General features: G+C 56.4%; 11 protein-coding genes across 11 annotated transcripts; 3 read left to right on the top strand and 8 right to left on the bottom strand.

Moving 5' to 3' along the window:
* Positions 1 to 356: 356 nt before the first annotated feature.
* CORC01_06919 (uncharacterized protein) lies at positions 357 to 1,269 on the bottom strand (the record flags this gene model as incomplete). The annotated part of the gene is made up of 2 exons (XM_022618557.1): positions 357 to 937; positions 999 to 1,269. 2 exons carry the CDS (start codon positions 1,267 to 1,269, stop codon positions 357 to 359), a joined length of 852 nt encoding a protein of 283 aa, XP_022474867.1.
* Positions 1,270 to 1,944: 675 nt separating this feature from the next.
* CORC01_06918 (uncharacterized protein) lies at positions 1,945 to 2,274 on the top strand (the record flags this gene model as incomplete). The annotated part of the gene is made up of 1 exon (XM_022618556.1): positions 1,945 to 2,274. One exon carries the CDS (start codon positions 1,945 to 1,947, stop codon positions 2,272 to 2,274), a length of 330 nt encoding a protein of 109 aa, XP_022474866.1.
* A 602-nt stretch (positions 2,275 to 2,876) lies between these two features.
* Positions 2,877 to 4,634, top strand: CORC01_06917 (oxalate decarboxylase family bicupin; the record flags this gene model as incomplete). Its single annotated transcript, XM_022618555.1, has 5 exons — positions 2,877 to 3,257; positions 3,357 to 3,564; positions 3,656 to 3,787; positions 3,857 to 4,110; positions 4,194 to 4,634. The coding sequence occupies 5 exons, from the start codon at positions 2,877 to 2,879 to the stop codon at positions 4,632 to 4,634; spliced, it is 1,416 nt and encodes a 471-aa protein (XP_022474865.1).
* Positions 4,635 to 4,852: 218 nt separating this feature from the next.
* CORC01_06916 (DNA-binding protein) lies at positions 4,853 to 5,969 on the bottom strand (the record flags this gene model as incomplete). The annotated part of the gene is made up of 3 exons (XM_022618554.1): positions 4,853 to 4,973; positions 5,043 to 5,636; positions 5,710 to 5,969. The coding sequence occupies 3 exons, from the start codon at positions 5,967 to 5,969 to the stop codon at positions 4,853 to 4,855; spliced, it is 975 nt and encodes a 324-aa protein (XP_022474864.1).
* Positions 5,970 to 6,877: 908 nt separating this feature from the next.
* Positions 6,878 to 7,807, bottom strand: CORC01_06915 (lipocalin-like domain-containing protein; the record flags this gene model as incomplete). Its single annotated transcript, XM_022618553.1, has 3 exons — positions 6,878 to 6,961; positions 7,081 to 7,175; positions 7,291 to 7,807. The coding sequence occupies 3 exons, from the start codon at positions 7,805 to 7,807 to the stop codon at positions 6,878 to 6,880; spliced, it is 696 nt and encodes a 231-aa protein (XP_022474863.1).
* A 1,052-nt stretch (positions 7,808 to 8,859) lies between these two features.
* On the bottom strand, positions 8,860 to 9,545 carry CORC01_06914 (isochorismatase; the record flags this gene model as incomplete). The annotated part of the gene is made up of 2 exons (XM_022618552.1): positions 8,860 to 9,045; positions 9,138 to 9,545. The coding sequence occupies 2 exons, from the start codon at positions 9,543 to 9,545 to the stop codon at positions 8,860 to 8,862; spliced, it is 594 nt and encodes a 197-aa protein (XP_022474862.1).
* A 528-nt stretch (positions 9,546 to 10,073) lies between these two features.
* On the bottom strand, positions 10,074 to 11,500 carry CORC01_06913 (peptidase family M28; the record flags this gene model as incomplete). Its single annotated transcript, XM_022618551.1, has 2 exons — positions 10,074 to 11,005; positions 11,089 to 11,500. The coding sequence occupies 2 exons, from the start codon at positions 11,498 to 11,500 to the stop codon at positions 10,074 to 10,076; spliced, it is 1,344 nt and encodes a 447-aa protein (XP_022474861.1).
* Positions 11,501 to 12,195: 695 nt separating this feature from the next.
* Positions 12,196 to 14,874, bottom strand: CORC01_06912 (uncharacterized protein; the record flags this gene model as incomplete). The annotated part of the gene is made up of 1 exon (XM_022618550.1): positions 12,196 to 14,874. One exon carries the CDS (start codon positions 14,872 to 14,874, stop codon positions 12,196 to 12,198), a length of 2,679 nt encoding a protein of 892 aa, XP_022474860.1.
* A 1,019-nt stretch (positions 14,875 to 15,893) lies between these two features.
* Positions 15,894 to 17,368, bottom strand: CORC01_06911 (sorbitol dehydrogenase; the record flags this gene model as incomplete). Its single annotated transcript, XM_022618549.1, has 4 exons — positions 15,894 to 16,100; positions 16,162 to 16,630; positions 16,722 to 17,009; positions 17,109 to 17,368. The coding sequence occupies 4 exons, from the start codon at positions 17,366 to 17,368 to the stop codon at positions 15,894 to 15,896; spliced, it is 1,224 nt and encodes a 407-aa protein (XP_022474859.1).
* An 843-nt stretch (positions 17,369 to 18,211) lies between these two features.
* CORC01_06910 (aldo/keto reductase) lies at positions 18,212 to 19,325 on the bottom strand (the record flags this gene model as incomplete). Its single annotated transcript, XM_022618548.1, has 3 exons — positions 18,212 to 18,802; positions 18,869 to 19,147; positions 19,221 to 19,325. The coding sequence occupies 3 exons, from the start codon at positions 19,323 to 19,325 to the stop codon at positions 18,212 to 18,214; spliced, it is 975 nt and encodes a 324-aa protein (XP_022474858.1).
* A 954-nt stretch (positions 19,326 to 20,279) lies between these two features.
* On the top strand, positions 20,280 to 22,713 carry CORC01_06909 (uncharacterized protein; the record flags this gene model as incomplete). Its single annotated transcript, XM_022618547.1, has 5 exons — positions 20,280 to 20,409; positions 20,573 to 20,727; positions 20,789 to 21,445; positions 21,509 to 21,878; positions 21,953 to 22,713. 5 exons carry the CDS (start codon positions 20,280 to 20,282, stop codon positions 22,711 to 22,713), a joined length of 2,073 nt encoding a protein of 690 aa, XP_022474857.1.
* Between the last annotated feature and the right edge of the window lie 61 nt (positions 22,714 to 22,774).

Here is a 22,774-nt window from a genome sequence, read left to right as displayed (position 1 = left end):
GCTAAAATTCAGGCATGAAAGCTTAAGCGCGGCACTTTTAGGATAGGCATCACCTAGGTAGACATCATACTGACTTTCGGCAAATCATAGAACCACGGTTGCTCTGATACGACGTCAAGGCCTGTCTGCTATCGGCATCAATCTGCTCAGATCTTGGTTGATATCGCGTCCTGGTGGCTAGCCTGACGACGGCCGCTGAGGCAGGACTGAGGGAGATGCATTTGAAATAAGGCTGTTAGGTCTATTGGTCTAATGACAACATATACTCCTTCCTGCATGTAGTTGCCCAGGATCTCAAAGTTGTATAGCCAACGCTATCCAAGGTAGCGAGCTACGCAACCCAGACCCAATCACATCTACTCTTCGTCGGAAATCGGTTCACCAGGCCAGAAGAACCACGACAAGACGATGAGAAACTTCAAGAAAGCCGCCGTCCACAGAGCACCGGCAATCCCTAGGGGACTGTGCGCAAAAAGACCGCCACAGATGGCACCAACAAGAAGCAAGACGGGCGCGCCGACCCTGCGATTCCGCTCGGCGTTGCGGACGCTAAAGAGCTCGGCGTCAGAGAAGAGGTCGCAGTAGATGCTCGTCAGCACGACGCTGGTGAGCGCGTTGTACTTGAGGGCGCGGCTCGTGACGGCCTGGCCGCAGCTCTGGAAGGCGATGAGGGCGATGGGCACCAGCACGTTCCAGGCGATCTCGTCCTTGCCGGCCGCGGGGCCGACGGTCAGGATGACGGCGGCGGCGACGCAGAGGAGCGTCTGGGCGATGAAGGACGCGCAGAGGACCCAGCGCTTCTTGGGGGAGAAGAAGCGGTGGAAGCGGCTGAAGAAGAAGGAGCCGAGGCAGAATGAGATGAGCGAGGTGGCGGACTTGATCCAGCGGGTGGATTCGGTAGGCGCGGCGAGGCCGAGGCCGATGTAGACTGTGTTTCCTGTATTTTTTTTTGTCAGTATGTGAAAGGGTTTGCGAACCTTTGGGCAGTTGTTAATTACCTGTCTGCATTGATACGAAGGAGCCCCAGATGGAGATGGAAGAGCTGTCGAGCAGGCCGGTGATGATGTAGCACGCTAGGAGAATCAGATCGGCCCAGTCGCGTTGCACGTCGGTGGTGAGCTTCTTCCGCAGGGACGTGGAAGCAGGTTTCCTGGCACCGCCGCCGCCGCCGAGGAGAGACTGCTCTTCATCGGCGTGAGTGTGTGAGTCGCCGTTCACGACCGGCACCGAGTTGGTGACGGAACCGTAGTTGCCTCCCGTTGCACTCATCTTGTACGGAGTTGTGGGCGTGTTGAGTGGGTTTTGTGCTTCTCTGATCGCGACACAGACGTGAGATTGGGGAATGATGGCCTCAGCTTGACCTGCAATAGGATACCCCTCAAAGAGACTGGAAGCTCTGACCAGGTGATATTGGTTGATGGGAAACTATGCCGATATAAATAACCCTACTCTTTAGTTGATGCCAAAGATGTGGGAATAGACAGCCTGTGGGCGGATGCTGACGCGCAAAGCTTAACTTTGCAAAAGACTGAAGAAAGCCTGAGAGCACTTCGGATCTGCCGCGGTCCACCCGCCAAAAGTTTCCCAGGTTTCCAGCCTGGTTTATATGGGCCGAGGGGCGGAAAGCGATGCCGAAGAATGCCAAGAGCGATCTATCCCCGCTCGTGAGTCTCTCGGCGACGGTGCTAACGGAATGGGCAAGATGCCATTCGACAGGCCGGGTATTATCTGCGACTTTCGGGCCTTTGGGGGGCGCGTGAGAAGCGAGCAGAGAGAGTGAGGGGAGGAAACGCAAGCACGACAACAACCCCCTCGAGACCTTGAGCTAAGCTCAGTCAGAGAAGGGATGTACAGAGAGTCACTGCAGTGAAACCGGGGTCTGGTAACGCCTGGCCGCAGACCAGCTTCTTCATCAGGATCTCCGACATATGCCCCGTCCAATTGATGGGCGTAGAGGTTGCATTGGAGTTGAGCTCAAGCCGCAGGAACCTGCGTCATGGCCTGCTGCAGACTCCCGCCAACGTCGCAGCAAAAGATGATGTGGACAGAAGCTTCAGCACCCTCCAAAAGGGCGACGAGCTTAAACGCCAGCGTCCAGTCACTAGCCTTAATAAAATCGTGGACCCTCCTCTCGCCCCTAGCCCTTGTCCACCGCATCGTTCCTCTAGGGGAATGGCGCGCCAGCTATCATCACTGGGGAGGCATGCTGACCAGTTCATCCCCGCATGGGCGAGATGGGCCGCGCCCTGCGCCCTGCCGCGTTTCAACCAGTGAGGGGGAGCTCTTGTTGAATACTGCATGCAAGGTGGCATGCAGCAGCTCTTGAAGCTGCTTATTTAGGTACCTTGCTATTGTTGCTACAGCTGCGGGGGAGGGGAGCTTGGGTTCTCGGGGGTTCGGCATGTGCGTCGACGGATTGGTGGGTGTGGCAGTCGTGGGATCTTTGGTGCGTGTGTTCGGTTCGACCTGCAGCGATGGGCGGGTGAGGTGATGCGCCGATGACTACGAGGATGAATGGTTCCCTTTGTAAGCTCCCCGTGTTTACGCAGTACAACTTGATTGCGACATTGGCGAGGCCGACGGAGAGGCCAAGGCATTGATTGGCATTGGCATGGTTAAGTCGGATGATGAGGTCAAGAAAGGGGGTATAAAATAGCCTCTTCTTCCCAGCGTCACGATCGATTTACCCATTTTCCTTGAAGATTTTCTTACTTCACGTCTTATTCTTAGCTCTTGGAGAAAGACATAGCCAATCTTAAAGCCAATTGATACCCATTACCTTTCTCTGCTTCTGGCTATTCGAGCTATCCTGTTGGCACCTCACATGCCCTGGTGCGTCGCAACATCCCCATCACAACAATCACGCCTGGCCCAGCATGCAGCTCACCCAACCCACGGCAGCCAAGCTGCTCCTCCTCTGGGCATCGGCCAGCGAGCTATGCACCGCGGCACCGCACTTGGACAGCCCCCGCGAGCGCCTCCTCCGGGGCATGGACATTCCCGCGAGCTACAAGAAGAAGAGCAGCGGCAACCCGTACATTCCGGGCTTCAGGGATCCCAACGACGGGGCCGTCGACTCGGTCGGAGACGGCCTCGACCCGCTCCCCTACCGCAACGGGCTCGGCGCCTCGGTGCTGGGTCCCTGGAACAGCGAGCGCTCGCGCCAGAACCCGGATCTGGTGCGCCCGCCTTCGACGGACAAGGGAAACATGCCCAACATGCGATGGAGTTTCGCGGATTCGCATATTCGGATTGAGGTGAGTGGTGGGTGTTTGTGGCGCCAGTTGAGCTGGCAGACTTAGCGCTGGAGCAACGCAAAATCGGTCCCCAGACTAACACCAAGTGCCAAATGACAGGAAGGCGGATGGACCCGACAGACGACTGTCCGCGAGCTGTCCACCAGTGTCGAGCTCGCCGGCGTGAACATGCGACTTGGCGAGGGCGTCATCCGCGAGCTTCACTGGCACAAGGAGGCCGAATGGGCGTACGTTTTGGATGGCGAGGTCCGCGTGACGGCGCTCGACTACGAGGGCGGCAACTTTATCGACGACCTCAAGAAGGGCGGTAAGCATATGCATACATCCACTGGCAATGTCTCTCAACGTTGACTACGCGAACACGGGCGATGAAGAAGGCTGACAGACTTGGCATTCAGACTTGTGGTATTTCCCATCAGGCGTGCCTCACTCGCTGCAGGGATTGAGTCCCAATGGCACCGAGTTCCTCCTCATCTTTGATGATGGCCGGTTCTCTGAGGAATCCACCTTTATCCTGTCCGACTGGCTTGGTGAGCATCCTCCGTAGCATCCAAACGTACTCTTTATGACTACTACTAATGCCCATCTCCTCTCCACAGCCCATACCCCAAAGTCAGTCATTGCCGAAAACTTCCACCTCGAACCCGAAGTCTTCAAGCATCTCCCCGAGGGCGAGAAATACATCTTCCAAGGCACGCTCCCGGGCCCCATTGACGAGGAACGGCCCAAGGGCAAGCATGCCAAGAAATCCCGCTTCAACTTCACCCACAGGATGCTCGACCAGGAGCCCGAGCAGACGTCGGGCGGCGAGGTCCGCATCACCGACTCCAAAAACTTTCCCATTTCCAAGACTGTAAGAAGCCGCCCTTCGCACTCACCCTTCCCCCTCCCCAACCCCCCAGATGTGCGAAACTGACAATGTGCCCTATTTCACAGGTGGCTGCGGCCCACCTCACGATCCAGCCGGGCGCCCTGCGCGAGATGCACTGGCACCCCAACGCCGACGAGTGGTCGTTCTTCATCAGGGGCCGGGCCCGGATCACCATCTTTGCGGCCGAGGGCACCGCTCGCACGTTTGATTACGTGCCCGGAGATGTCGGGATCGTGCCCAAGAATATGGGCCACTTTGTGGAGAATATCGGCGACGAGCCTATTGAGATGCTGGAGATTTTCAGGGCTGATGAGTTTCGCGATTTCTCCCTCTTCCAGTGGATGGGTGAAACACCCAAGAAGCTCGTTATTGATCATTTGTTCAAGGACGATAAGGAGAATGGTGAAAAGTTCTGGAATGAGATCAAGGAAGCGAAGAAGGATCCCATTACGAAGTTCCAAAAGGATCGTCGTTCCTCCAAAGCGCAGAGAGTGGAGGAGCTGTGAGACGGCAAGTGTACGTTGTCAGACATGAAGCAGTATAAGAGAGTAAAAGTACAGCATCAACATTTTCGAGATAAAAACTTGGGTGTATATTATCTACCTCATTTTTAACGACTGGGAAACATAGCAACGCACTGTACAACACGTGCTCCCTACGAAGGGCATTCAAACCGATCACGGGGAATCACAACGCTTTTGCTGCAGCCAATTCCCTGCCATGATTAATTCAACTCGTGGGCAGACTTGATGGCTTTCGACTTTCCAGTGTCCAACACCACGGCAGGGTCCTCGGGGTTCCCCTCGCGAGACACCTCATTCCCGCGCTTCGTCGTGATAGTCGTCCTATGTAGCAAGCATCGCGTCAGTTCCTTCTTCTCACAATGAAAGCAACACCTCCCCCATTCAACTTACTTTTCACCCTTCACGTCCAGGACTTTACCCTCGGGCTGTCCGTTACCCCAGTTCCAGCTAACGGTGTCGCCCTTCTTGGGCCCCTTTTTGGGCTTGCCGCCGCCATTCTCCTTGTCGTCCCCTTCCTCGTCATCGTCCTCCATTTCCTCGTCGCCGTCCACCCCATTCTCCTCGGCCGCTTCTTCCTGTTCATCATCACCGTTCTCGTCTGACTTTCCGGTAGACTTCCCCTCGCCTTGGCGTGTCTGCCGCTTCTTGCTGGATCCATTCTCCTCGCTGGCGTTCTTGCGCTTGTCCCCCGCCTTCTCCTCGGTCTCGTCCTCGGCCTCCTCCTCCTCCTTGTCATCTTCGACCTCTTCCTCGCCCTTCTTGGATCCGTTCTGCTTCTTGGACCCGTTCGACTCAGCCTTGCCCTCATTGCCATTCTCCGTCTTGGAAGACTTTCCGTTCGACTTTGTCGCACCGTTCTCCTTGCCCTGGGCCTTGAGGAAGTCGTGTCCCCAGTTCTTCAACGAAGCATACGACTTGGTCTTCTTGACCTCCTCGGGAGACTTGTCGCTGTTCGACTTGGACTCTTGCGCCAAATGCCGCTTGCTGTTCATGTCATTCGTTAGCCCCCTCTTGACCGCCTCATGGTCCATCCCGTTTCACCGCGAAAGTAGCTCACCAGTACGCCACCACCTTGCGCATATGCTCGACCTGCTCGTCCGTGTACTTGTCCTCCTTCTTGTCGGGGTTCGCCTGGAGAATCTCGACAATTTTGCGCCCGCTGTCGTGTCCGACCGACTCGCCCCCGCCCTCGGCGTCGTCCTTGGGCCAGCCTGCGCTGTTGGAGTCGTCCGACTTGAGCCAGGACTCGAGGTCCTCGGCCGTCATGTTGACGTACTCGTTGAATTCGGAGATGACCTCTTCCGTGCCCTTGACCATTGTGGCGGTTGGTAGTGTACTTGATTGAGAGTATTTGATTCAAGGTAGGGATGAAGGCTGTTTTACAGAGTTTCGTAGAATAATGATGATCGATTTCACGTAACTTTAATAACAGGAATCGATCGAGGGCAAAGAACTCGCTCGCAAGCAGGACCCAAGAGCTATTTGAATCAAACCCAATTGAGTTACCTCATCCTTCATCATCCTCGCCCAGCTCCTCCGCTCTCAGTTCCAAGCTCAGGCCCAGCCTTTTTTTTCTTTTTCCTTTTTTTGCCCTTTCCTCTCCGCAATTACAGGGTGCCCACAGATGCGTTCACACAAACACAGACCGCACGCGGCCACATTCGTCATGATGTCTCGGGCTGAGGGTGGTGTCGTCATAGAAACCCCTTGCATAAGTGGCACAACTTGAGCCGTGGGCCAGGCCCGACTGTCGCACTGGTGCAAATACAACCCAAAGATGGGAAAAGAGAATGAAGCTTACTGGCATGGTGTCGGAGCTACAGCTCCAAGCTCCAAAGTTTAAAAGCCGAGCTGAGCTGGGCTCAGCTGAGATGAGCTAAGTTGAGCTCCGGGGATTTCGTATTGCATCTATAGCCATTGACCAATGATTTGGCACACCTCCGTACTGAGGTTTGGCTTGCTTCAACATGGAGGTCTGAGCCCTGGCCACCTCTCCCGCTTGCGAATGTCATCGGTTACGACACTGACACTGACATCCGTCGTTTCGGCATTCTTAGTGTCTGTTTTTGTATGTACATGTAGACAAGTACTATGTCATGGCCCCTAAGACCGCACTTGGACGCTCGAGGGCCTCAGTCACCTCTCAATTCTTCCGCTCCAGGCAAAGCTCCAGGCACGGATTCTTCGCGATCCCCAGATGCAGCTAATGGCCCATTCCCCATGTCTCAAGTGAACTGGCAACCGGTCTGATCCGTCTTGACAACGTCCTCGAGGTTCGAGCCGAGCTGGCCTGCGCGTGCGATCCATGCCTGCGAGAGAGTATACAGCGTTAGCTTGCATGCGCTTACTCAGTTGCATCCAGTTGCGACGCTTGTGGAAGGGTTTCTTTTCCCTTCTGCCTGTGGAAGAGAGAGAGAGCGAGACTCACGTTTAGAACCGCATCTTCCGGATTCCGCCGGCGACTGAGCACAAATAGCGTCGTAAAGTTGCTGGCTTGCACGAGCGCAAAGTCTGGGGTGTAGTCTGCAGTGGGTAAACCCCGCGAATGTCAGCCACGCAGCGCCCAATTCCAAGGGGGCGTTTCCAGAGCCGCCTCCGTTTACAATCCTCTCGCCCTCCCTCATGGGTGTGTGCTCACCCTGAACAATGTAATTGGGACCGGCGCAGTCGGGCCCGGGCTGGCCGGGGAACTGGACGCGAAGAACACCCTTGGCCCCGTACGACGGTTCGGCCGGCGCGGCGGTGCCCAGGATGTTGATGGCGCGGCCCCCGGCCTCGCAGGTGTTGTTCACCTTGACGGTGCCATTGTCCTGAGTGTCACCAACCATCATTAGCCGGTCAGTCCTGAGGTGAGGGGAGTGGGGTAAGGCATCCAGGATAAGAGAGGGAGCGCGCACGTTCAAGGAGTATTGTGCAAAGATGCACTTGCAGCCGGCAGTGAAGGGCGCAACGGTGCCGGCGACCTGGTACCAACGGCCGAGGTAGGACTCGAGGTCAAAGGCGGCGTCGGGCGTGGGGTAGAAGCATTGTCCGTCCCAGGTGGACTGGACGACGTTGGGGATGCTCGGCGAGGTCGAGGTGTCGTTGGTGACGGCGACGGCGGATGCGACGGACGCGCAGGAGAGGATGGTGGAGAGAGTAGATGGTCTCATCATGATGGCTTCCTCGGAGAAAGATGTTTACTAACTAGAGACAAGTCTAATAACTTTGCCCGTCGCAAAAAAATGTCTAGTACCTATCGTAATTGGTCACAGAGACAGGGTGATGCCATCACGAGTTCATCCCATTGTGCAGCCGCCATCCCTTTTATCCAACTCGTTTTCCATCGTGGAGTCACCCCAGAATAATGGCAATGGGTTTTCTCGTATGACGATGAGCGCGCCAATGCTTCGCTCGCAGAAATGAGTTGTCCGAGGTCCGAATCCAGTCTGTCAAAGCCGCCTCAATGCCCCTGTAGATATTCGAATTGTTTACTAGAACATGGAGAGCACAGCGACTTGCTCCAGCTGAGCAGCACAGAGTGGTGACGACACTGATGCCTCTTTGGGCTATGAATTCGTTCTTCGCCAAGTCGGCTGGCTGCGCGGCCCTGCAACGATGTGGTTCCTGTGGACTCTCATGGTAGAGCTTCTCCCCTCATCACTTCCTCGGCACTCGGATTCCATTCCTGTGCCAAAAGTGGGCTTCAAAAGCCTGGGGCACGCCTCGCCGATCGTCAGGGCCTGGATGGCATGGTGCCGTTTTCTCCGCGATTTGGCGCCGCTGATCGGCGATTCTGGAATTGGATGGGCAGGTGTTTTTGGACTGGAGATCCTGAGTAATTCAATGTGTTTTCTCATAGTCCTCGGGATTGCAAGCTTTGGACCACTTGGAGAAGTTGATGGGAGGATGAGAAGCCAGCCCGGACTGGCCAACTGCGGGCTCGGAACTGATGGGTCTTACTCTGGTGAAAGGGTGAGTGAAACGGAATAGAACGACCATGTCGGCGAATAAAGCTTCTTGCATTCGTGAAATTATATGACATGTACATAAGTCTTGGAATAGTTGAGCTTACTGCTTAAACCTTCGTTAGGCTACTAGGTGTCACAACTGATTCCAGTACCATACTGTCGCAAATAGGACAGCAGACCGTAGGCTAAGCATCATTGAGTTGATTTCCCTTGTATTATTTCCCCCATATATGAAATTCATGTGTTCATTCTTAAGTTTAGACAATGTCCTTGCTCTGCACAATGGTACCAAAGCCATCGGCAATCTCACTCAAAACAACCTTGACGAGCTGCGCCGCATCAACGCCAGGGATATCACGGTCGCCGACCGCATCCTCGGCCACCAGCAACTCAAACCCAAGCTGTGAAGCTTGTCTAGAGGTAGTAGACACACAAATATGAGCCTGTTCCATGGCGTATTAGCAACCGCACAACGTCTCCTCGCAAGCCTCTGCCAACGAGCTGTACACTGAACAAGAAAAAAAAGGTCTCTTACCATGTACCCAGTCAACACAATCTTCTTTCCGCGGTCCCCCAACCCCTCGAGATGCGCCTGCAAGTCCGTCCCCGCAAACGCACCCGGGTGCTGTTTCCTCACAACCTTTTCGCCCTCCTTGGGCGTGAGCTCGGCGAATTCCTCGGCGAGCTTGGTCCCGGGCGTGAAGATGGGGGCGCCTTGCGGCGTGTCGTGGACGACGTGGACAATGTTGCCGCCCTGATTGGCGTCGCGGTACTTTTGCAGCAGGGCGGCGATGGCCTTGCGCGACGAGGCGACGTCCCGGACGGTGAGCTTTCCCTCGGCGTATTCGTTCTGGGCGTCGATGATGATGAGGGTGCTGTCGGTGGGCGAGGCGGTCGAGGGCGGGACGCCGATGATTTGGCGGAAGGATGTTGCTGAGGCCATTGTTGAGGTGAGTTGAAGTGACAGAATGGTAGTTCTGGAAATAGCTTTACTCTGGGGAATACACGAGAGTGACGAGAGAGCAGAGAGAGGAGAGTGAGGAGAGTGAGAAGAGACCAGACGGTTTCACTTTATAGAAATTTTTCACGTCGACTTGGTCACTGCAGCTTCTTCTAATGACATGTAGGAGCCGAAGGGCGTCGTGTTTTTTCTCCGCAATTTGTCATTGGAGTCGCCCGCAATTTGTCATCGATCGCATCATCGAGCTTTTAATAGCCGTAGTTCGACGTAACGTTAGGGTTTTGGAGGGGGAAAAAGGGCACTGCGCGATGATCCTTCAAGCTTCGCCCACGGTGATGTCTTCGTTATTGACCCACGACGAAATTATCACCGGTTGGCGAGACGACATAGATCATCCTTACTATCACGTCGGACAGGAAACACCGTGGCCATCACAGGATTCCTTATATTGTGGCTCTTTGACAATAATATTACCAGCATCAATTTGTAATTCCCATTTGCTGTAGCAATTTACCTCCACTTGTTATCCCACCCAGCCTGCTCAATAGCAAAAGCAATAGCCAGCTCAGAGAACCTCGCCATGTGGTCAATCGAAAACACGCCCGTCTCGTCGTCCACGTCCATGGTATCCTTGTCCGTGTGCACGTACGGATCAAACTCGCCAGGGAACCCGCCCGCGACGGGATTGCCCTCAGACGCAAAGGTGGCAGGAAACCCGAGTTTGGTGTAGGACATGTAATCCGACCCGGCGCCCGGCATGAGCTCGTACACGCTCGTCGTGATGTTGATGTACTCCTCGCTCAGGTCCACCGCCCAGCTCGTCAACGGCGCGTCCGCGTCCGTCTTGATGAAGCCGATGGACTCGGTGGCGTTGCGCGCGACAAAGGCCGTCATGTCGAACTCCATCATGGCGCCAATGGTTGCGCCCTCCTTCTTCTTGTAGGCCGCCACGGCCTGGCTGCCCAGCAAGCCGCCCTCTTCGGCCGCGTACCAGTGGAACTCGACGGGGCCTTCCTGGGGCACGAAGCCGCTCGTCGCGAGCACGCGGAAGGCCTCGAGGATGCTCACGGTGCCGGAGCAGTCGTCGTCGGCGCCGGGGGCGGGAAGCAGGGGGAAGAGGTAATTGGCCGAGTCCTGGTGGGCGCCGATGATGGTCAGGGGTTTGGAGAAGTCGCGGACTTTGGGCTCGAAGCGGGCGATGATGGAGGACTGGGGGAACTCGTGGGTGAAGTATTCGAGCGAGATGTGGGTGTGGAAGGGCGACTGGGCGATGATGGAGGCGACGTGGTCGTGCAGCCAGACGGAGCTCTCCTCGCCGGTCACGCCGCCGTAGTATCTGTTGTAGTAGCTCGTCAAGTGCTTGAGGACGTCGTGCATGTTGGTCTGGTTGACCTTGGGGAAGAGGGGCTTGATGAGCCTTTGGTGGGAGATCTTGGGGAGGTCTGCGGTTGCAACAGTGTCAGCTACTTGGGTTCCACGAGCCGGGGCGCAGTCCCCATCATGGGGTAACAAGAAGCGGACTTACTGGCTTTTCCTGCAAAGCCATTGACGTGGTCGGCGTAGAGCTCCTGGTAATCCGTGATATCGCGGAACTTGCGGCCTTTGCGCCGCAGACGAAGCTTATCGCCCTCGGTCATCCACTCCGCCATCTTCTCGCCCGAGACGTGGATGAGTCTGGGCTGTGCCATCGTGTCCGCCAACTCGGGCTGGAGGGAGACCAGGGCGTCGACCGGATCGGCGTGTTTTTGGAGCGCCACGGCAATTGCGTCTTTGCTCTTCATCTCGAGCACCGGGGCCTTCCCCCAGTTGGCGGTGGCATCATCTCTTGTCAGTTCCGCGGCGGGAGAGAGCACTCGCTGGTCGTCGGGGGAAGAACTCAGCACGAGCTGGGACGAGCCCAGCAGGAGGAGCAGTTTGGCTGATAGGGAGTAGCGCATGACGGGCGGTGTTACGATAGGCAGTGCCGGTGGATGGATGAAAGGGGCTCCTTGGGGTAAAGAAGAAGGGGACAAGCTTTGATTTATGGGAGCGATGAGCAGTCTTCAGCGAGTAACCGAGATCGGAAGGTCGTCAACGGCCGCAATGATGCAATCGTACGGCACGGAGATCCGTCAGAAGGTCAGAGTCAGAGATAGCAGGGATCTGTCGCAAAAGTCCCCTACCAAAGTCCCCAAAGTCCAAAGTCCCAGCCCTTTCAAGGGTTCAAGGGTCACAGCTCCAAGTCAAGGTTTCTGTAGCAACACGACGAGAGTCTATCCAGTGGGTATTTGTGAGAAGAGCTCCAGAAGATAGCTGTCATTCTTCGTTTTGGCGAGTCTTTCAGAATTGACTCAAGGGACCATTGCTATGTCCAAGGATAAAGGCATTGAAGATACCGTTCACTTGCAGCAGTGAACTGCAGATAATCTTCGAATGGCACGAATGTTGTTGGTTACTTGGACGAAATTGCGTCAACTGTAGTAATCCGTGGGCGAACTCGACGCCGGTGTTCTGGCGTTACACTGTGCTCTCAACACGAGGATCCAAGTCGATTGTCTTGGATTTTGTTTTGAAAAGGCAAAGATATTTAGGACTCTGGTCCAAAAATACAAGTATCCAAGAGTAGCAATCTCTATCGACCCAAACGAGTTGACTACAGTCCAAACTGCGTCAACAGAGCCCTGGGCGGCCACGCCTCCCTCATCCCCGGAGCAAGACCGCTCTCAAACCTATAAGTCCCAGACCCAATCGTCTTCTCCTCCCCGCCATCCGGCAAGGAGACCACCGCAGTCGAATTCAACGGCACCGTCACCTCCAACACAAACCTATCGTCCGACCCGATCGCCCACCGACTCTGCACCATCCCGTGCGGGCCAAGGTACTCCACCGAAGCGTGCCTGAGATCCCCTCCCGGTCTAGGCCGAACCCGGAACCGCTTCCACCCGGCCTCGAGCGGCGCCAGGCCCCCGATGCCGGCATGCATCCAGTTCGCGACGCTGCCGAGCGCGTAGTGGTTGAAGCTCGTCATCTCGCCCGGGTTGATCGTCCCGTCCGCCAGCATGCTGTCCCACCTCTCCCACACCGTCGTGGCGCCCATGCGGAGGGGGTACAGCCACGACGGGCACCCGGTCTCCAGCAGCATGCGGTACGCGTGCTGGATATAGCCCGTCTCCGACAGCGCGTGCAGGATCACGGGCGTGCCGGCGAAGCCGGTGGATACCTTGAACTTGGAGTACTGCACCAGCCGCGCGAGCCGCGCGGCGGCGGCTTCACGCTGGGCGGGGGTGTCGTGTAAGTGGAAGAGCAGGGCGAGGGCGAGGGCCGTCTGGGAGTCTGCGACGATGAAGCCGGCCTTTGTGATGTACTTGTCCTGGAAGAGCTGTTTGAGGCGCTTGTGTTCGCTGGCGAGGTGCTCGGCGTCAGAGGGGAGGCCCAGGATGCTGGCGATTTGGGAGACTATGCCCGTGACGTGGACCAGGTACGCGTCGGCGACGAGGGTCCCATCCGTTCTGGCTAGACCTGGCTCGGCGGGCGGCGCGTTGGGGTCGAGCCAGTCGCCCAGTTGCCAGAGCGAAGGATCCCATAGCCCGTCGTCTCCGCGCTGAATGGACTCGAGGTAGTCCCTCATACCGGGGTACGTCTCTCGCAAGACGCCCGCGTCACCGAACCACGTGTACAGAGTCCAAGGCACGAGGACCACGACGTCGTCCCAGACGGCCTGCGGCACCGAAGGCCAGGGCCCGTCCCTCATGACGTTGGGCACCACGAGCGGGACGACGCCGCCGGCGTCCCGCTGGTCCAGCAGGACATCGCGCATCCAGTTGCCCAGCATGCCGGCGCAGTCGTACAGGAACGAGGCCGTCGAGCTGAAGATTTGGATGTCGCCCGTCCAGCCCAGCCGCTCGTCGCGCTGTGGGCAGTCGGTCGGAATGGAGACAAAGTTGCCGCGCATGCTCCAAACGACGTTGCGGTGCAGCGCGTTGACGTCGTCGTTGGAGCAGGAGAAGAAACCCGTTCGCTGCATGTCGGTGTGCATGACGACGGCCGAGAGGGAGTCCGGGGTCACTTCCCCCCAGCCGTCGAGCTCGACGTAGCGAAAGCCGTGGTAGGTGAAGTGAGGGGACCAGTTCTTCAGGGCCCGGCCGCCTCCGAATATGATGGTGTCAGTCGCCTTTGCCGCGCGGAGGGGACGCGTTCCGAGGCACCCGTTTTCTAGGACCTCGGCGTGGCGGATCGTGAGACGATGGCTGTCTGGCTTTGCGAGGCTTGGGATGACGAGTTTGCCGACGAGGTTCTGTCCAAAGTCGACTAGAGTCTTGCCTTGGGGGTCCGCGAAGACGTTGACGGGTTTCAAGGTCTCGGTGGTGCGGACTGGCGGGCTGGATGCTGCTACGAGGGCGGACTTGGGGAACGGCAGTGTCTCGACGTGAGTCCACTCCTTGTGGTTGTCGTGATGCCAGTCGTCGACTTCGAGGCAGAGGTCATACGTCTCGCCGTCGTAGATGTCGCTTCCGACGATTGGTGAGGGACGGCATTCCCATGTTGCGTCGGTCACGAGCTGCAAGGTCGGTTTAGTCGCATCCTCGCTCTCAAAGAGTTGGAGCTGAGCAAGCACGCCGATGCGATCGCCGTAGAAGCAGGTGAGACCCTCGCCCCAGAGAACTCGGCCGGCGTACCATCCCTCGCTCACCTCCACCGAGAGGACGTTTTCTTGACCAGCCTTCAGGAGATGCGCGACCTCAAAGACCTGGTACTGGATGCGATGTTGGTAGGCAGTCCACCCCGGGGCGAGCCATTCGTCTCCGATACGGTGGCCGTTCAGGTAGGCCTCGTATAAGCCAAGAGCGGTGATGTAGAGTCTGGCATTGCTACTGTCCTTGACATCGGGGCAGTCAAAGACCTTGCGGAACCGGGCCGGCCTGATTCCTCGCTCATCCGGGTGAGAAGCTGAGCGCGGGGGCGCGGTGACGGGCGTTGCTTTCCAGTCATCGCGGGAGAGCAGAGCGGCTTCCACGGTCGCCTCCGAGGACCATTCAGAGTCTGATTGAGCGTCTTCTGATGTACCGTGGGATCTGACGAGAACTGTGGCCCTTTCACCTGATGCCAAAGGGGTGTCGGGCCATGGAACGAGTACGGTTGAGCCGCCCTCAATGTGAAACTCCCGGGCTGACGCGGAACCACGCGAGATCTTGACTTTGTATGACTTCTGCTGCCAGTCCTTCGGTATGGAGTCGGACGTAACGCGCCACGAGATGCGAGGGGTCGGGGAAGATACACCCAGTCCAGTGGGATGGTGCTCGAAGCGCAGGGACGTGATCTTGAGAGGAGCCATCTTTACAGTCTTGATGAAGATAATGAGCACTTGAAATGAAGGAACAGCGAGTTGTTTAAAACACTCAACTATAAATACCCGAATTCGATCTAACGGGCCTTTTTTGCAGAATTCCGCAAAGCAGGAGTAAACGATGCTCAATATGATCCACGTTTCCCGTAGATCGGCTCGTGGTTTCGGCTTCCTCTTTCGATTCAGAGTTCAACGAACCCCGCGGCCGGTGACATCAGCACCGAAACCCCGAGCCCCCCGCCCCGCCGTGCCGGAGAAGTTGAGGCCGAAGACCACCGCACACCGGGCGCGTTACGAACAGGACTTGCTCAGCTCTTCTACTACGGTGTCTTCAAGTCAAATCTCCGAATTGCAGTTTTGCGGAAGATTTTGGCAGCCCTCGGGCGAAGCTGGCGTAGTCAAGTTGGGGGCTTATGAGAACCTCAAGAGACGCTTTACTGCCAATCTTTTCCTTCACGATACCTATCTCATCAACACAGAACGCACGGCTATGACTGACATTCTATGCAAGATGACTACCTGTTGATTAGACAGCCAGTCCCCAACGCAGGAAAGACTTCTTAGGGCGCTCGGGATCCAAAGATTTGAATGCAACCCGGTACCTCAATCAGAGGCATTCGTTTACCTTGTGCATGAGCGTTTCTCTATTGGGAAAATTAATCTCTCTGTATACTGAGCTTGGGAAATTGACAATGCGCCTAATATCTCTCTATATCCGAGTAAATACTACGGCATGCGAATGCATTTGTTGCTAGTGAGGATTGCACCATTCTGTCAAATTCGAGATGTTGCGGAAGAGACAGGCCCTTCCTAGTTTGCGCAATTCTTCCACGGGCATCAGCGCATGTAAACGGAGATTGATGAGAGGAGGACATTTTTTGTATTTATAATCGTAAAACCATAAACGCCATGAATGCTGTGTATTTTATTCCCCTCTCATTACCTCATCACCTGATCAGTCTAGCCCATGTCTTCTACTATCCCACCCCAACTCCTTGCATGCTGCTTCAAAAGATGGGCGAATCGGTCTCGTCTACAATCTGAACCTTGATACTGCCGTTCCTGTAGTCTGACGCAAGCGTGAGGGCGTCGATGGCCCTCTCAAGAGGAAACGTGTGCGAGATGAGGCTCTTGAGGTTGAGGATGCCGCTGCTCAGACAGGCGATGCCAGCGGGCCACGTATCGCGGTATCGGTTTATGAACTCGAGCTTGATCTGGAAGAACTTCTCGTCAGTCGCCCATCCTGTTCTGGAGCCTGTAATACACATCACCTACCTCGGCAAGAGAGATGTGCATAAACGGCAAGTTATTCATAATCTCCCGCCCAACACCAATAACCATAACCGTACCACCGCGACGGACGGTAAAGGCGGCGGTGCAGATGCTGCTCTCGACGCCCGTGCACTCGAGCACCGTCCTAGGCGCGCTGTACTCGTCGTCGCCAAACAGCGCGCGGATGGCTTTGCCGTTGCCCTCGTTGCCCAGCGCCGGGTCAATCTTGTACGTGATGACGCTCGGGACCAACGTCTTGGCGAAGGCGAGGCGGGAGGGCTCAATGTCGGTGATGACGAGGGGATGGGCGCCCGAGGCCCGCGCTGCCGCGAGGGTGACGAGGCCGATGGGGCCCGCGCCGCATACCACGGCGCCAACGCCGAGGGAGAGGCCGGCGGTGCGGATGCCGTGCATGCCGACGCTCAGGGGCTCGAGGAGAGCGCCTTCGGCGTAGGAGATGTTGTCGGGGAGCCTGGTTTGCGTACGAGGTCAGATAACATTGTTCCTACGGCCCAGCATGGATTGGCACATGGGCGCGGTTGTGTTACCGTAGCTCGACTTACTTGTGAAGCCACTTGGCTGGGTGGCACTTGTACCGTTGAATGGTGCCGTGATAGGGGTAAACACCAGAGAACTGCACATCTTCGCAGAGGTTGTACCGGCCATCGGTGCAGAGGAAACATTCGCCACAGGGCACGCCCGGCTCAATCGCTACGCGGTCGCCCGGCTTCAGGTTCTTTACGCCCTCGCCGACGCGGACGACGACGCCGGCGGCCTCGTGGCCGATGATGCAGTCTCCCTCGAACACGAGCGAGCCGATGCGGCCCGTCTTCCAGAAGTGAATGTCGGATCTGCGGTATCAGCCCAAAAGTCAGTTTGCCTTTTTTTCCTCTTCACAAAACAGATGGTACCCGAGCACAAGGTCAGGGAATGAGGTCCGCATAACTCACCCGCACACGCCAGTAGCCTTGACGTGGACCAATACTTCTCCCGGCTTCGGTGCGAGAACGGGGGCTTCCTCCGCCTTGAGTTGGTGATCGGCCGTGACCACCAGCGAAGGGTTGGGTAGCGGCGCCTGGATGGTTTCTTGCCCGGCGCTTATGGGCGTAGCGTGCTGGTGTTCCAACTCTGTCACGACGAAGATGCCATTGGATTTCGCGGGCGCAACGCCATTGATCGGTGCCTCTGGTGATATCGTGGTGGCGAGCATCTTGAGGGCAACTGGAGTAGAACACAGTTCGAGAAGAGACGGGAATGACCGTGACTTGGAAAAACCACCACTTTCCCAAACAAACAACAGGAATCTGTCAGCGAGTCGGCAATGATGTACGTGGGTTTAAGGTAGAAGAGAGAAACAAATGTTTCAAGACTGTCGCTGGAGGAGACGTTTAAACAACGCAGGAACTGAATTTTAATCAGACAGGATTTCGTGCAATAGGCTCTTCTATACCTAGCCCGGCATGCGTCCCGTGCCGTCAAATAGTAATTATTTTTCAACGTCGTGTGATATCCCCCCCTTCCGTCAGTAGCAGTGTCCGAATTACCACCAGCTCAACATAACTAAGGGTCTGGGCAACATGCGGGGAACAGACTGAGCGACTAAGGATTCCTCTTCCGTCGAGCTTTGGTTCGGCGATTACCTGATTGGGAGATCCTAACCACCGTCTGGTAGTTCAAGAGCAGTGCGCCGGGGAATATGCCGGCAGTGCGTCCAGTTCGTCCAAATCACTGGGTCCGCATGCCGGGAGGCGGTCCATTTTGCTGAGCCCCCCAAAGCCGCCTAGTTCCGAGCCTTTTTGGGTTGGGTAGCCGTGATGACTTTGATGCAGTCATTATCAAAGGCAACGATGACAGGAAGATAGGTATGCTTGCTGTTGGTGCATACAGGTAGCTTCATGTTGTCTCAAGAGCTATCGAATGCAGGCTCGCGATAGTTGGGGGAATTTCTTTTCATTAATTCGTAGTAAGTTTTAAGACCATCCATCCTATCCGTATCTATCCTATTTGTCCAGACCTCCCCAATATATCACGACTCTCATTGCCGAAAAATTGCTTATGCAAAGATGCGCAGAGGGCGCTGGGGTAGGTAGAAACCAGGGTCGTTGAAGCGGAGACCGCGGTCAAGGTCAGAGATGGACTCGAGCTCCTCGGCCGTCAAATCAAAGCCGTTGACCTCGAGGTTCTGCTTCAGGCGGTTCTGGCTGTTGCTCTTGGGGATGACGGCGATGCCGCGCTGGGTGGCCCAGCGCAGCAGGACCTGCGCGGGGGTCACCTTGTGCTTGTCCGCAATCGCCTTGATGGCATCGACCTCGAACAGGCCCTGGGCGCCGGTGGCGCGCTTGTTGGAGATCTCGAGGAAGGACTGGGGGCCAAAGGACGAGTAGGCCGTGACGGCGATCTTGTTCTCCTGGGCCATGGAGATGAGGTCGGGCTGGACGAGGTAGGGGTGGTGCTCGATCTGCAGGGCCGAGATGGGGTGGCGGGCGTAGGACTGGATGTCGTAGAGGGACTGGGCCTGGAAGTTGGAGACGCCAATGGACTTTGCGATGCCCTCGTCCGCGATGGTCTCCATGCACTCCCACGTCTCGCGGATGGGTACGCTATCGGGCTCGACGATGGTCTGCGCGGCATCCATCCACCAGCACTTTTTGTAGCCCAGAGTCAGCGGGACCCGTGGTCACGATTAGGGCGGTGGCATTGGTAAACTTACGGGGTACTCGAGCTTGGAGGGCTCAATATACTTAAGGGCAACGGGGAAGTGAATGAGGAAGAGATCAATGTAGCCGAGGCCCCAGGTCTCGTTCTGCTTCTTCGCCATGGCGACAGCATGCTCTTTGCGGTGGTAGTTGTTCCACAGCTTGGTGGTGATGAAGATGTCCTCGCGCTTCACCAGGCCGTCGGCGATGGCGCGGCGGACGCCCTCGCCGGCCTCCTTTTCATTTTGATAGTCGTAGGCGCCGTCAAAGAGGCGGTAGCCGGTTTTGATGGCCTGATTGAAGGCATTGACGGATTAGCGAAAATGGCCAACTTGGTACAGAGCTCAGTATGTGGATGAAGCTCACGTTGTAGACAGTGTCGGCGCAGGACTCGCGAGGAACCTTCCACAAACCGAAGCCCACGAGGGGCATCTCGCGGCCAGAGGCGAGAGTGATGGTGTCCTTGCCCATGATGAAGATTTGAAAAGGGGGTATAGATACTAAAAGAAACAATAGGCAGAGAAGTTGCGTGATGGATGAGATGAGTTTGTTCGAGAATGACGAGCTTTGACTTCTAATAGTTTCTACCCCCAGATTCTGTACTTTTTTTTCTGTGCTCAACCCCGCCCTCAGTCTAAGAACGTACCTTACACAACCCCGCCTCCATTGATAGAGGGCCATCCCTTTGGTACGATTCTTGAGCATCGTCATAGAGGGGTTTAGAGTGGTGAGTCGAGGTGGTGAGGCTTACCGAATGTGGCAAGCCTAAGCACCGCTCATTCAGAAAATGGCACGCATCCCCGCGCTTAGCGGCCCCCGGTTTGACTCGCGTTCGACCGGGTTCCACGAGGGGTAACCAAGCCCGCTTCAAGGAGAGGAGCTTGACCGTCGTCTACCTCATGACTTGACCAAATGGGAGTTGTAAGCCGAATGTTGCAGAGGCATACAGAGAAGCGTACACATAGCCTCGGAAGTTCGCCGGTGAACTTAATCCCTTGCTTCTAGAGTCCAGAGATGCCCGATTCAGCACCAATCCAGCTCCCCAAAACGTGAGATTCCTCCCATCAATGGTCCAACCTCTCCATCCAGGATATCCACAAAGAGCAATGTCCCTGCAAACGCTTGTCCCGAACAGCGCTCGCGTCAACTGAACCCCGACTTGGTATCGCTGTCTGTCGGGTGTCCATCCCCCTTGGTCCACACACACCAACGCTCTCTAGAGCAAGCCCAGCGAACGCTCTTCTTCCCCGTCCATGCTTCTAAGTTCTGGAGTTCCTGGAGTTAATCGAGCCCGTATCCTCGGGAAACCCTCCACTAATTGTTGGAGACCTCTTCCGCCTTCCCAATCCGACAAGATTATCCCCCGCGACACCGTCCTCCCGCAATGGGCACACAATAAGCACCCAAAAACAACAGCCAGTTGCGATGATGGCGGATGATACGGATTCAGTATCAGCAAGCGGCTCGTGTGCCGGCGCTGGACCTGGAGGCTCGAAACAGAGACACAAGAGGACGCGGACGGGGTGTATGAAATGTCGGATCCGCCGGCGCAAATGTAAGCCTCTGTCAGTCTTCTTTTCTCTGTTCTCGTATTTGTAGACTGCTGTCGCAGACCCACCGAGCAGAGCGGGCATGACATGACACGATGGTTCACCTCTCTTTTGCTCGGTGATGCCTCAGCAAGTAGTGATCGTGAACCTTTTTGTTGACCAGTGCAGGTGACGAACGAAAGCCGCGATGTCAGCGCTGCATCGACGGCAACTTTGAGTGCCACTACGGCCCCAGACTCACATTCTTGAATAAGAATGCCCTAACCGCGTCGCCCTCACCCAAGGTGGCTGATGCAACAACGCCAAAATACACGCGCCTTCAGGTCCGTAGACTGCAAGAAGTCATCGCCCATTTTACTATTCGCAACTCACATGTAACTACAGTTTGTAGGTACCGGATCCTCCAAACAAGCCATAAAGGATCCATCATCATCTTCCTCCCCGCCTCAACAGCAACAAGTCAACGGGAGCAACCCAAGCGACGTAAATCACGCCCACGTATCCCTACCGCCGCCACCGTCGCAGACACCAACGCCAACGGTGATAACCTTTCATGTAAACTCCCAGACCCCAGAACCGTCGCCGACAGCGACAGCGAAACCACCACCTTTGGAGCCGAGCCTGTCGCCCCTGAGCCGCCAACACCGCTACTCACCACTCACACAATGGCAACCGCCCCAGAGCATAGGCGGCCTCGGGGGGCACGAGAGTCTCTCATCGCCGGTGCGGAACCTCGATATCACGGGGAAGCTGACGGGCCCGTCGCCGAGTAATGACGCCGCGTACGAAACGGCTCTGAACGTCTTACTATCACTCGGCAATGAAGGACCGGTGGGGCTGGGCCAGTCGCCTGACCACGGCTCGGGGTCCTTTGCCATCGGTGGCCATGGTATCGGGGCGGTGAGTCCTGGAGAGTTGATGTCAATGTCGCCGAATTCGGCGAGAGAGAGGAAGGGGTCCGGCGTGTCTGCGTCGGCGAGCATATCGCAAGATCGCCTGCTGCAGCTTCTGCGTCACTTTAGGTACCAAGTTGCACCATGGGTGAGTCCAAGCCTGTACAGATTTGCTTTTTGGACATTCATCTTGCTGACGCTGCTCTGTCAGCTTGACTTGTGCGATATGGGACAGACCTTTGGTCTTTATGTCTCCCGCCTTGCGATCGAATCTGAGGGCGTACTTTACTCTCTCCTCGCTGTTGCGGCAACGGCACAGCAGGCCGACACGCGCATTCCATCTGCCGATGTCGAATACCTCAAGTCTCTAGCGGAGGCGAAAGCAATTCAGCCAAACGGAGCAGCCATCAGTGACAGCGACCTGGTTTACTTGACACTATCAACGGCATGCCGATTCATCTCCGATATCCCCAGCGGCTGGGACGACCTGCCCATCATTATAGATCACAATTTTTGGGGTACGGCGCTAGCTGAAGCAACTCCAAAGACCATCTCGATATTATCTGTATTGATTCGGCTAGGTACAAGCAGTTTCCACACCCCTTTGCTGATGTGTAAAGAGCATTATGATAAAACAGAAGCTGACCGAAAGCAGAACTCGCCGCCGCACTCGTAACCGGCGCCCCCATCTCGATACCCGAACACCTATCCTACAACCAGATCCCGCAGCAATGGAACTCCTCCGTCATCGCAGAGACAATCTTCCAGTACACCATCGAGCCCCTCCTCCTCTGCGCAAAAGCAGTAAACTTTTGCTCGGGTAGCTTTCCGCCTCAGAATCCAGCCGACCTCGATCTCGGCCTCGACGGCGGCGGCGGCGGCGGCGGCGGTGGCGGTGGTGGCGGCCTCCCGCTCACACCCGTCCACCGTTGGACGATGCTCAGCGACGCCCTGGGGTCCTGGTACACCAACCGGGCGCAGGAATTCCGTCCCATGGTCGAGATGGACGGCGGCGGCGACGAGACCCTCTTCCCCGTGATCCTCTTCACCAACGGCGCGGCAGTCTTTGCGAATCAGCTCTATCACACGGCCATGTTGCTGTTGCTTCAGAACAAGCCGCGGACGTTGCAGGCGGCGGGGGCGGCGGGCAAGAAGTCGTCGTCGTCATCGTCGTCGTCGTCGTCAATGTCGCCTCTGTGGCATGCCCAGCGTGTATGTGGCATTGCACTCAATAATGACCGGAGGGACAGCTGGGATCTCTGTTTGGTTGCGTCGCTGTATCTGGCGGCGCAGCGGATGACGTATGAGCCTCAGCAGAAGGCGATTCTGGAGTGCTTTGATCGCATCCAGTCCATGACTGGCTGGAATGCCGATGGCTTCTCGACAAAAGTTCGGGAAGATTGGGGCCTGATGTAGTCACTTTGGTGGACGCACGTACACCGCGCGCTGTTCTCGTGCAGGTTCATATGACCGCACC

Source organism: Colletotrichum orchidophilum (genome assembly GCF_001831195.1).
Source record: "Colletotrichum orchidophilum strain IMI 309357 chromosome Unknown Scaffold_54.1, whole genome shotgun sequence".
NCBI lineage: Eukaryota > Fungi > Ascomycota > Sordariomycetes > Glomerellales > Glomerellaceae > Colletotrichum > Colletotrichum orchidophilum.
Note: the sequence above shows the minus strand (reverse complement) of the source record. Positions and strands in the feature narration are given on the sequence as shown.